The sequence below is a fragment of the Lucilia cuprina genome, chromosome 5 (genome assembly GCF_022045245.1).
Source record: "Lucilia cuprina isolate Lc7/37 chromosome 5, ASM2204524v1, whole genome shotgun sequence".
NCBI classification, from domain to species: Eukaryota; Metazoa; Arthropoda; class Insecta; order Diptera; family Calliphoridae; genus Lucilia; species Lucilia cuprina.
Window position 1 is genome coordinate 49166689 of NC_060953.1, and position 13214 is coordinate 49179902.

The 13214-nt window shown below is 32.5% G+C and overlaps 1 protein-coding gene across 5 annotated transcripts in view; it reads left to right on the forward strand.

Annotated features, from left to right (window-relative positions):
• Window positions 1-13214, forward strand: part of LOC111679299 (titin) — a 258306-nt gene that overhangs the window by 231819 nt on the left and 13273 nt on the right. For all 5 annotated transcript variants that reach the window (XM_046951808.1, XM_046951796.1, XM_046951797.1 and 2 more), the window contains one exon: window positions 1159-9648. In XM_046951808.1, coding sequence (XP_046807764.1) covers window positions 1159-9648 — 8490 coding nt within the window. The remainder of the gene's footprint in view (window positions 1-1158; window positions 9649-13214) is intronic.

Consider the following 13214-nt stretch of genomic DNA (forward strand, 5'->3'; position numbering starts at 1 on the left):
AATAAACTGGTCAATAGCTATATATTAGTCAATAGATCAAGTCCATAGATCATTCCGTAAACTAGGTCATAGACTAGTTTAAAAATAAGTCTATAGACTAGTTCTCAAAGTAGTCCGTAGGCTAGTCAATAGACCAGTCCTTTGATTAATCACTATCGAAGTCTGTAGACTCTATTATAGACTAGTAAATACAAGTTAATATAATACCTAATGGGCTATTCAATAGTTAGCCCATAATCCACACAATAGTCTAGTTCATTAACTTGTTCCTACATTAATAGTCTATGGACTAATCATAGACTAGATTAGTTCACAGGATATAAACTTATTCATAGAATAATCCAGAGACGAGACCATAGAATGCTCCATAGAAAAATTCATATTTTCCATGAATGTTTTTATTTCGAAATTCTGAACTTCCATTATATTGATCGCACCATCGTCTAGGGCTAATGAGTGATATTTGTTAGAGAATTTTTCAATAAATTTAGGGGTTAGAAGAATGTAATCCATAATGTAACAAAAACTGAATTACGAAAATACGAAAGAATTATTTAAAGAAAACGAATCGTATAAACAATAGATTAAATATAGATCACTTTAAGATCTAGTTTTTTTTCAGACTGAAAACTGAAAAACAAACATTCCATTGAAAACCATTCCAAGTTTAAAAAAAAACTGCTCACTTATAGACTTTACCAAACTAAACTATTATATTAATAATTATAATTTACTGAATCAATAAACACAATAAAAAAGAAATAAATAAAACTAACCACTCACACATTTACACTGAATAGAATATATTAAAATACAAGACAAATACAAATATATTCATGTTCAAAAAATATTTTATTTTAAAAAGCGAAAGCGTGATATAAGTACAAATTAACTTGTGTAGTAAAACTAACCTTAAAAAAAAATTAATACCAAACAAATAAAAATAACCTGAATTTATCACAATTTACCAATATTGATACAAACAACAACAACTATCAATCCTTGAAATAAGTATACACACATATACATATACTAACACTTAACTTAAGCATTAGCAAAATATTTAGTTAGGAAGAATGTTTCGCTATACTCTTCTCTACATATGAGTTGAAGAAAACAATATACAATAAAAAAAAAAATATTTTTTATGTCAACTAGACCAAGATACAAAATCTTACACTATAACCGAACCTGATGATGTTGTAAGTGAAGACACAACACAAACAGAGCAAACAGAAACGCCCAAACAAAAGACAAAAACGAAAAAGCCAAAAACGACTAAATTTAATGTAATTGAAGAGCAGCCGGAAGAACAACCCGTAACGGTTGAGTTCATGCCAGAGGAAATAATGGAAGTAGAATTGCCAACTGTAGAAGATCAAGATGATGTAGAGGAACAAACTACGCAAACTACGACAATTAAGAAACGCAAGATTAAGAAAAAGATCGGTGATCAAGAGCAAACTATTGAGGTGATCACCACACAAAAACCAGGCCAAGAAGAGGAGGTTACAGTGGTTGTAACGGAAGACGATAAGCCAGAAGAAAAACCGGACGAATGGAAGGTTAAGGTGACTGACAGTAAGGTAGAAAAACCCAAAGACAAGCCCAAGAAAAAACCGACTAAGAAAAAACTCAAAAAAGACGAACTGGACGATTATATACAATTCCTCATACACCAGGAAATACCCAAGACAGTTTTACAAGAATACAAACGTACCGAAATGGAACAACCTCAAAAGGCGCGTCGTGATTCATCGGTGCCACAGCTTAAACCCATTAAACTTGTACCCATGAAAATAGAACGTGTCGAGGTGAAGAAATCTCGTATGTTAGAAATCTCTTCTGTGGCAGAATTCCCACAAATGCTTAAACTTAAAACCCCTAAACAAAAACCCGAACAAGTTAAACCCAAAAAGGATAAGGTACCCTTCAAAACCAAACTCAAGAGTTGGATTAACTTTGTACCCTATGCACCGTATAACTTCAAACTGACCATAACAGAACTCGACACCAAACGGGGTCAAGGTGAGCTATCACGTAATATAGAAGAAGCTTTAGTGGTGCTCAAGAAGCGTCCCAAGAAATTCAAACCAACCGAGTTCACCAGCGAGGAGTTGGAACAACCAACGCTCTACGAGGAAGAAGAAATACCCAAAGAAGAACCTGAAAAACTCGAAACAAAATATAAGCGTCCGAAAAAACCCAAAAAGGAAGAGGAACAACCCGAAGAACGTAAACTTAAACTAGGCAAGGGTAAAATACCTCAAATTGAAGAACAAATAGAACAAGTTGTTCTTAAACCATTCACCATTGAAGAAACGCAAGAAGCTGAAATAGCTGAAAAGCCCAAAATTAAAGAAGAGCCCAAGAAAAAGAAGAAACCCAAAAAACGCGAAGAAGATGATAGCGATATCAAATTCCAGCCACAAGATATTGAACAACCAGAATCGGATGAAGAATCTGTAACAAAGGTTGTTGAAGTCATTGAATATCAGCCGGAAATTATTGAAGAACAGACAACGGAAGAACAAGATCAAAAGAAACCCAAAACCAAAAAGAAGAGGAAAATCTTACAAAAAACTGATTCCTCTGAAAACATTATCGAAATTGTTGAGATACCCAGTGATAAACCAGACGAAGAGGAAAAACTATACGAAATTATAGTGACCTCAAGTCAAGTGGATGAAACAGATACAGTACAGCCGGTGGTAACAAAGAAAAAGAAGAAATTGGCCAAGCTAAAGCCTCAGGAATTGGAAGAGTTTGTTAGTGAACTACAAGAACAACCGGTTGACGCGATTGAAGACAATTTCTATGAAGTTTCTCTAACGGAATTGCAGCCAACGCAAGAAACCGAGGAAGTAATAGATGAAACCAAGAAATCAGTCAAGAAACGCAAACTTCATCACAAAAAGGGCAAGGAAGAGCAAATTATAGAAATTATTGAAGCACCTGCCCAAGAAGGTGAAGAACCTGTCTATGAAGTTTTGATCACAGACCTAGAAGGCTCTGTCATTGAAGACAAAACAGAAGAGACTCCTGAGAAAAAGAAGAAAAAACCCAAGAAAATGAAAAAACACGAATTGGATGCTTATATTCAACAGTTGATAGAGGCCGAAATTCCCAAAACCGAACTTGAACAATATGAAAAAATAGAGTTCGGTCAACGACCCAAAAAGGCCAAGAAAACCAAATCACAACCCAAAAAGGAACAGCCACAAGAAGGCGAACAACTCGAAATTGGTATATCAGAGTTCGAGCCAGTTGAAGAAAAACCCAAGCAAAAGAAATCCAAACCTCGTCCTAAACCAGAACAACCACAAGAAGTTCCAAAAGAAGAACCGACCTATGAAGACTTACAAGTCCAAGTAACGGAAAGTATGCCTGAAGAACAGGAAAAACTTGAACAGGAAACCGAACATATTAAGCTTCACGAATTAGTGAAGCCAAAAGAACTTGATGAGGTCAAGGTAATTGTAGAAGAGGTTACCGAACAAACAGAGACTGTAACAGAGACCACCAAAGAGGGTGAGCTTAAGGAAAAGACCAAAACAAAACGAAAAATTAAAAAGAAGGTGGGCGATCGGGAATATGAAGTTCTTGTAATTGAAGAGCAAACTGATAAACAGCCCGAGGTAGAAGTTACAGTTATAACTACTGAAATAACACCAAAACAACCTGATGAAATCGGTGTTGAAGAAAAGCCTCGCAAACCTAAGAAGGTTAAGAAGACTCTTAAGGAAGACGAACTCAAGGATTATTTGGTACGCGTTATCAATGAAGCTCCAGAAAAATTGGAAACCACTCGCATTGTGGAAGAAATTAAACCCAAAGAAAAGCCACAACCAGATGAAATTGATGGTTCCATATACTCGGTTAAAACAACTGTGGAAGAGGAGTCGGAAACAGAGGAAACCAAACCCGAAGTAGAAGAAGACTTAAAGGAAACTCCAAAAACTAAGAAATCTAAACCCATCAAACCGAAAAAGGTTAAAATAACAGAAACAACCGAAGAAAAGGTTGAAGATATGCCACAAGAAATAACCGTAGCCGAGGTGGAAGAACAACCAGCCGAAAAACCCACAGAGGAGGACTTCAAATTTGATATAAGTGAAGAAAAACCAAAGGAAAAACCCAAAACAAAACGTACCAAACCCAAGAAACCAGAAGAAAGTGTCAAGGAGTATTCAGTCGTTATACAAGAACTTCAACCGGAAACTATCACTCAAGAAATAGTTGACGAAACCGGAGCAGAAGTGAAACAGACTGTGACTAAGAGAAAACTTAAGAAGAAGGAAGGTGACAAGGAATATCTCATTGAGATAGTAGAATCCTTTGTCGAAAATAAGCCAGAGTCTGAGTTGGAAATTATAACCACCGAAATTGTACCCGATGATATGCCGGAAGACTTGAAACCAGAACCGGTAACAGTTAAGAAAATCAAAAAGAAGAAATCATTAAAGGATGATCATGATGCTTATATACAAAAGTTAATCGAACAAGAAATAACTAAAACCGATTTGGAACAATATGAACCAACCGATATTGAAACCAAACCTAAGAAAAAACCAAAGACCATTAAGAAACACCATAAGAAAACTACTGAGATTGTAGATGGTGTAGCTGTTACAGTCCATGAATTCGATATTGAAGAAGTGGTACCTCAAGAAGAGGATATTGAAGAACAACCATTTGAAGTTGTGGAAGAGGAAGCACCAACTGAGGAAAAAACACCTGACAGTTTCGAAATCGGTTTGAAAGAAGAGCAATCGATTGAAGAAATACCAAAGGTAACTGAACTTAAGCCCAAAATAAAGAAGGTCAAAAAGCCAACCACTAAAGAGGTGGTTGAAGAAACTCCTGTAGTTGTAGAGGAACTCGAACAGACCACAGAAGTCATTGAACAACCAGACGAAACTGGTGAAATCAAAAAGAAAACCGTAACCAAACGTAAGATAAAGACAAAAACCGGCCCAGAAGAAAAGGTATTCGAAATTTCTGAAACTACACACGAAGATCAACCAAATGCTGAAATAACCATACAAGAAATAACTGTAACCCAAGAACAGCCCGAAATCGTCGAAGAAAAACCACAACCTAAGAAACCAGTCAAGAAATCCAAGAAAGTACCCAAAGAACAAATACAAGATTTTGTCATTAATGTCATTGAAGAGTATGTGACACCCACCGTGTATGAAGAAGAAAAGCAACCTGTAGCGGTGGAAGAATTCGAAGAAACTACCGAAACTGTAGAACAGCCCACTGAGACTGGTGAAATCAAAAAGAAAACCGTTACTAAACGTAAGATTAAAACAAAATCGGGACCAGAAGAGAAAGTTTTCGAAATTGTGGAAGTCACTCACGAAGATCAGCCTAATGCCGAAATAACTGTGGTGGAAATCACTGAAGCTGAAAAGCCAGTAGAAGAGGAAAAACCCAAAGAAAAGAAACCTCTCAAGAAAACAAAGAAGGTACCCAAAGAACAAATACAAGATTTTGTCATTAATGTCATTGAAGAGTATGTGACACCCACCGTTTTTGAAGAAGAAAAGCAACCTGTAGCGGTGGAAGAATTCGAAGAAACTACCGAAACTGTAGAACAGCCCACTGAGACTGGTGAAATCAAAAAGAAAACCGTTACTAAACGTAAGATTAAAACAAAATCGGGACCAGAAGAGAAAGTTTTCGAAATTGTGGAAGTCACTCACGATGATCAGCCTAATGCCGAAATAACTGTAGTGGAACTTACTGAAGCTGAAAAGCCAGTAGAAGAGGAAAAACCAAAAGAAAAGAAACCTCTCAAGAAAACAAAGAAGGTACCAAAGGAACAGATGCAAGAGTTCATTGCCAACATAATTGAGGATTATGTTAAGCCCAAAGAAGAACAGCAAACAGTAACAGTTGAAGAAACCGACGAAAAGCCCACAGTGGTGGAAGAAATTGAGAAGATTACCGTTGTAGTGGAAGAAGAAGATACAACGGGTCAAGTTAAACCCAAAACGGTGACAAAACGCAAGGTCAAGACAAAGACTGGCCCGGTAGAAAAGGTATTCGAAATATCTGAAGTCACAGAAGAGGGCAAACCCACTAGTGAAGTTACCATATTTGAAGTTACCGAAAGTGAAGACACTGAAAAACCAATAGAAGAGGAAAAACCAAAAGAAAAGAAACCTCTTAAGAAAACAAAGAAGGTACCAAAGGAACAAATGGAAGAGTACATTGCCAATATTATTGAGGAATATGTTAAGCCGGAAGAACCCAAGGAAGAAGAGCACACAGTTGAAGAAACCGAAGAAAAGCCCACAGTGGTGGAAGAAATTGAGAAGATTACCGTTGTAGTGGAAGAAGAAGATACTACGGGTCAAGTTAAACCCAAAACGGTGACAAAACGCAAGGTCAAGACAAAGACTGGCCCGGTAGAAAAGGTATTCGAAATATCTGAAGTCACAGAAGAGGGCAAACCCACTAGTGAAGTTACCATATTTGAAGTTACCGAAAGTGAAGACACTGAAAAACCAGTAGAAGAGGAAAAACCAAAAGAAAAGAAACCTCTTAAGAAAACAAAGAAGGTACCAAAGGAACAGACGGAAGAGTTCATTGCCAATATTATTGAGGAATATGTTAAGCCAGAAGAACCCAAGGAAGAAAAGCACACAGTTGAAGAAACAGAAGAAAATCCCACAGTGGTGGAAGAAATTGAGAAGATTACCGTTGTAGTAGAAGAAGAAGATACTACGGGTCAAGTTAAACCCAAGACAGTGACAAAACGCAAGGTCAAGACAAAGACGGGCCCGGTAGAAAAGGTATTCGAAATATCTGAAGTCACAGAAGAGGGCAAACCTTCTAGTGAAGTGACCATATTTGAAGTTACCGAAAGTGAAGACACTCCTAAGGATGAGGAACAACCCAAAGAAAAGAAAATTATTAAAAAGCCCAAGAAAATCACCAAAGACCAATTGGAAGATTATTTCGTTAATGTTATAGAAGAATATGTACAACGTGAAGAGGAAGCACCTGAAGAGTTGCCCATTTCCGTGGTCGAAATTGACAAAAAAGAAGAAGTCATCGATGTGGTCGATGAGGAGGGCAAAGTCAAAAAGCAAACAGTTACAAAACGTAAAATAAAGAAACAAGTCGGTCCTAAGGAGGAGATCATAGAAATTGTTGAAACGCAACGAGAAGATCAGCCCGTGGCCGAGATAACTGTAACCACAACAGAAACCGACGAAACTGAGGAGACTAAGCCCAAAGAAGAAAAGGCACCTAAACCCAAGAAAACCAAAAAGGTTAAAAAGGATGAGTTGGAGGATTATATTATGAAATTAATTGAACAAGATATACCAAAAACCGAGTTGGAGAAATATGAAAAGATCGAAATTGATGAGCCAATCAAACTAAAAAAGAAACTCAAGAAAGAGGTTCTTCAAAAACCTGAAAAGCCACAACAAAAATCCAAAGACAAACCTAAAGAACGACCCCAACAAGAGGTGCGTGTCGAAGAAAGTCAACCCGAAGAGGAAGAAACAGTTTTCCCAGTTCATGTCGAAGAGCTGGAAAAACAAGAAGAACTGGTACAAGTGACAGACGAACAGGGTGACATTAAAACACAAAAGGTTATCAAACGTAAAATCAAGAAACAAGTTGGACCCAAAGAGGAAATAATTGAAATTGTCGAGACTCAAAAGGATGACTCACCAGTAGCTGAAATTACGGTAACCACACTAGAACCGGAAAGCACTGAGGCCAAACCTACCGAAGAGAAGGTTAAAAAACCAAAGAAAACTAAGAAAGTAACCAAAGACGAGTTGCAAGACTATATACAGAAACTCATCGAGGAAGATATTCCTAAGACAGAGTTGGAAACTTATGAAAAGATTGACATAGAAAAACCGGTGAAACTAACAAAGAAACCAACTCATAAGGTTAAGAAAGTAGAACGGAAACCGGAGGCTGTTGAAAAACCAGAAACCAAAGAAATTACCACTGAGGAAACCCAACCTGAAGATGAAGAAATACCCAAGGAAACATATGAAATTTCCGAAAAGGATGAAGAACAACCAGAAACAAAACCTGAAGAAGAAAACGAAATTACTGTACAAGAAGACAAGCAGAAAAAGGTTATCAAGAAACCCAAACATAAGGTTAAGATGGTGGAAGAACAACCACAGAAACCAGAGGAAGCTTTGCCAGAACATGAAATACATGTCGAGGAAAGCGTTCCTACTACCAAACAAGATGAAGTCTTTGAAATTAAGGAAACTGAAGAAGAAACTAAACCAACTCCTGAACGCAAGAAGCCTAAAGAAAAGAAACACAAACCCGAAACTAAACCATCCGAAGAGGTAGAAGATTTCGAGGTAACAGTAAAGGAAAGCTCACCGGCTCCCCAAGAACTTGAACCATTCAAAATTGAAGTTCTTGAAAGCCAAACTGAGGTACAAGAAAACGTTAACGAAGAGGGTGTCGTTGAAAAACAAACTATAACAAAACGTAAAATTAAGCGCCAACAGGGTCCTAAAGAAGATATTATCGAAATAATTGAAGTAAAAACTGACGATAAACCCGAAGTTGAAGTCACCGTGGTGGAAACACAACCAGAGGAAGATAAACCCGATGAAATCAAGCCAATCAAAAAGAAAACCAAAAAGGTTAAAAAGGACGATTTGCACGATTACATACAAAAACTTATCGAAGAAGATATACCCAAAACAGAGCTAGAAAAATACGAAAAAATTGAGTTTGAAACAAAACCCAAAGACAAAGTTAGCGATAAGCCATATCCAGTGGAACAGAAGGAAGAACAACCTAAAGCCACCGAAGAAGAAAAACCTAAGAAAAAACCAAAATCTAAGAAACCAAAAGAAGATGAAGAAGACCACACAGTGGCTAAAATATCTGTAGTAGAGGAGGAAGTTCCTAAGGAAGAACCTCAGCCGTTGGTAGAGATTTTGGAAACTGAACCCGTTGAAGTGAAAGTCGAAGAGGTGCCCGATGAACAGGGTAAACCCAAACAGAAAACCACTAAAAAACGAGCCTTCACCAAGAAAATCGACAACGAAGAAGATGCCACCATACATGTGGTCACCATACAAGACGAAGATAGTCCTGAGGTAACAATTATAATCGATGAACAACCCATCGAACAGCCAGTTACCAGCGATGAAACAGAAAAATCTACTCAAGAAAAACCTATAGTTAAGAAACCTAAGAAAATCGTTAAAAAGGTACAAAAAGACCAACTGGACGACTATATACAAAAACTTATTGACGAAGAAATACCCAAGACTACACTCGAACAATACGAAAAAGTTGAAATGCCAGACAAAACAGACACCAAACCCACTAAACCCACTGAACAGACCGAACAGCCAAAGAAGGATAAAAAGAAAACACCGAAACCTTCCAAAGTAACAGCCGTCGAAGAAAAGGCTGACCAAACAGAAACCCCCGACACAATACACGAAATCAAAACCACAGAAACACACACTGAACCACAAGAAGAAATTGAAGAGATAACACAACCAGAACATAAGCCTGAGGACACTGAACAAATTACACCCGATTCTCACAAGGTCACAACAACAGAGGAAACAAAAGATACAAAAACAACAACTAAACACAAAACTAAACCTAAAAAACAAACAAGTAAGTGTTGTAGAGCTTATCTACAAAACACCATAAAACTAAAAAAAAATTATGATGGTAGCCAAACTTGTGTTTTTTCACTCTTTTTCTAATTGCCGTTTATTTTCCCGCCCTCCCTTTTACGAAATCTTATCTCCCTTTGGCGCGTCTTCAAACCTCCCCCCCTTTGCTAAAAACCATTCCTATCTCTACTCCCTACATTTTGTTTTGTCTTCAACCTACTTTTTCTTTAAGCGTTGGAATAGCATTTCCGCCTCTGAAGCTGCCTCCCTGTCTTCAACTATTGCTTAATTTGTTTTTTATCTTATTTTTTCAATTCTTTTTTCTAGATTTAAGTTTTTCTATAAAAATTCCTAAACTCAACACACCCAGTATTAAACATTGCATTTGCATGGCTTTATTAATAATATTGTATTCACTAATTATAATATTTTTCGTAGACTTTAACTGCTTTTGTAATTAAACAAAATATAGAAATTTTATCTATCGTTTAAGAACAAAACTCTATTAAAAAACATAGAACAAATTTAAGAAAATGTGGAAGAATTTTAGAAATAAATGAATATAAATGGGGAATTTCTAAAAGTATTTAAAAAAATTTTCCATAAATTTCTTTTAAAAGATAAAATTTCAAAAAAAAAATTAAGAAAAATTTGAAAATATTTTGAAATTTTTAAAAATGTTTTTAAAAAGAGAAATTTTTGAAAAATTTTCTTTAAAAAAGAGAATACTTCGAAAATTTTCTTCTAAAAGATAAAGTTTCCCAAAAATATTTTTTAAAGACAAAAGAATTTTAAAAACTTTTTTCAAAAATTTTCGTTAAAAAAGAGAATAGTTTGGTTAATTTTCTTTAAAAACGTTTTGAATAATTGTCTATAAAAAGAAAATATTTGAAAAATTTTAGATCCGAAAAAATTACGAATATTTTTTTAAATTAAATAAAAAAACTATAGAAAATTCTCTTAAAAAATTTAAACAAAAATATAAATTTCTCTTTAAAAAGAGAGAATATCAAAAATTTCTATAAAATTAAAAAAAAATTTAAATTTTCGTTAAAGGAGAAGAATGTGAAAATTCTCTTTAAAAAGAGAAAATTTCTATCCTTTACTATAAACAGAGACAAATTTTGAATTATTCTTAAAAATTTCTATAAAAAAAAAAGAATTTAAACATTTCTCTCTTTTTTAGAGAAAAGTGAACAAAATTCTCTTTAAAAAGAGAAAAATACAAATATTTTCTATTAAGAAAGAAATTTTTGAAAATTTTCTAAAAAAGAAAAGTTTTTGAAAATTATCTTTTTAAAGCGAAAATCACGAACATTTTTTACAAAAAGAAAATTTTTTGAACATTTTCTTAAAAAGAGAAATTTTTAAAAATTTTCTTAAAATAAGAAATTTGAAAAATTTTCTCTAAAAAGCGAAATTTTACAAAATTTTCTATAATAGAGAGAAATTATGGAAAAAATCATTTAAAAGAGTGAAATTTCTAAAAATGTGAACATTTCGAAAATTCTCTATTAAAAGAGGCAAATACAAACATTTTATATTAAAAAAAAAATTTTGAAAATTATCTGAAAAGAAAAGATTTTGATAGAGAAAAATTACGAAAATTTTCTATAAAGAGAGAAATTTATGAAAATTTTTTTAAAATAAGAAATTTGTAACATTTTTATCCAAAAAAAAAATGAAATTTTAAATTTTTTTTATAATCGAGAGAAATAAGTGAAAAAAGAACATTTTAAAAATTTAAAAGTAGAAATTTTTAAAAATTAAAAATAAGAACATTTCAAAAATTCTCTTTAAATAGAGAAAATTTTGAAAATTTTCTTAAAAGGAGAAATTTATAAAGTTTTCTATAAAAAGGGAAATTTTTCTAATAAAAAAGAAAATTTCCGAAAAAATTTCTTTGAAAGAGAAAAATATCCGACATTTTCATATAATAAAAGATACATTTTTGAAAATTGTATATAAACATGAGAAAATGTCCAAAAATGTTCAGTAAAAAAGAGAAATTTTCCGATTTAAAGATTTCCTTTAAAAATATAAATTTTCGAAAATTTTCTTTAAAACGAGAAAGTTTAAAAAAACCAATTCTCTATAAAAAGAGAAAATTTTAACAAATTTAATAAATTCTCTTTAAAAATAAAAAAATCCTTAAGAGAAACAATTTCCTTCTTTCTTTTTTTTTGTTTGATTCTCTTTAAAATTTTCTACAAAAAGATAATTTTTTTATAAAAATAATCAAAAAAAAGAGAAGTTTTCGAAATTTTTCTATAAAAAGAGAAAATTTTGGGAAATTTCTAAAAAAAAATTAATAAAAAAATATATATTTTTTTTTTTTTGAAAAATTTCAAGTTGAAAGAGAACATTTTTTTAAGAGAGAAAGGAATTTCAATTTCATTTTGCGAGCGTAGGGAACATATAATAAATATTATCTATAAAAGAGAGACATTTTAAAAAGTTTTTAAAAACAGGAGAAAATTTTTTTATAAAAAAGAGAAATTTTGTATAAAAAAAATATTCTCTTTAAAAAGAGAAAAATTTCTATAAGAGAAAGAACGTCCTTTTTTGAAACAAAAGAAAAATGTAAAAAATGGTAAATTCTCTTTAAAATTTTCTACAAAAAATATTCAAAAAACTGAACTTTTCTAAAATATTCAAAAAAAAAATAACTTTTCGAAAATTTTCTATAAAAAGAGAAAATTTCAAGAAATTTTCTAAAACGTCTTAAAAAATTGTCTTTTTTTTTTTGATAAAATTTAAAAATTTTTGAAAAATTTTTTAAAGTCTCGTTAAGAAGAGAACATTTTCTTTAAGAGAGAAATAAATTTTCAATTTTCGAGCGTCGGGAACAAATATTGAATATATTCTATAAAAGAGAGAAATTTATAAAAATTTTGTATAAACATGAAAAAAATTTTCTTTAAAAAAAGAGAAATAAAAATAAATTTTCCGAAAAAATATAAAAAAGAGAATATTTATATAAAAAAAGAGTAATTTTTCTATAAAATGTGAAAATTTTGAAAAATATTAAAAAAAAGAGAAACTTTCCGAAAATTTTCTATAAAAAGCGAAATTTTCCTATAAAATGAGAAAAAAATTTTAAAAGCTCTTCAAAAGAGAATTTATTTTTTTTTTTTTTTTTTTTGAATTGATAAAAATGAGAAAGTCTTAAAAATTTTGTGAACTCTCTTTAAAAAGAGAAAATATTATTTAAGAGATAAAATTTTCAAAAAATGTTCGTAAAAAAGGGAAATTTTTTAAATAAAAAAATCAAATGCTGAGGTTCAAATCATCATAAATCTATGGAAGAGAATACTCTACTCTCGGAATTAAAGATAAGTTGGTCGTGTTATTAGAGACTAAATACACAATTTTGAAAATTAAACATTTATATGTTAATCTTTTTAAATTCACCCACATTTTCTTAAATAAATAAAAAATCGTTGGGACCGACTTCTTGAAGAAAAAACTTACAAATATCAACCTTATTATTAAAAAATACAATTACTAACAAAAACAAAAAATTAAATTAATGACATAACTGACAAATTAATAGACTAAAAA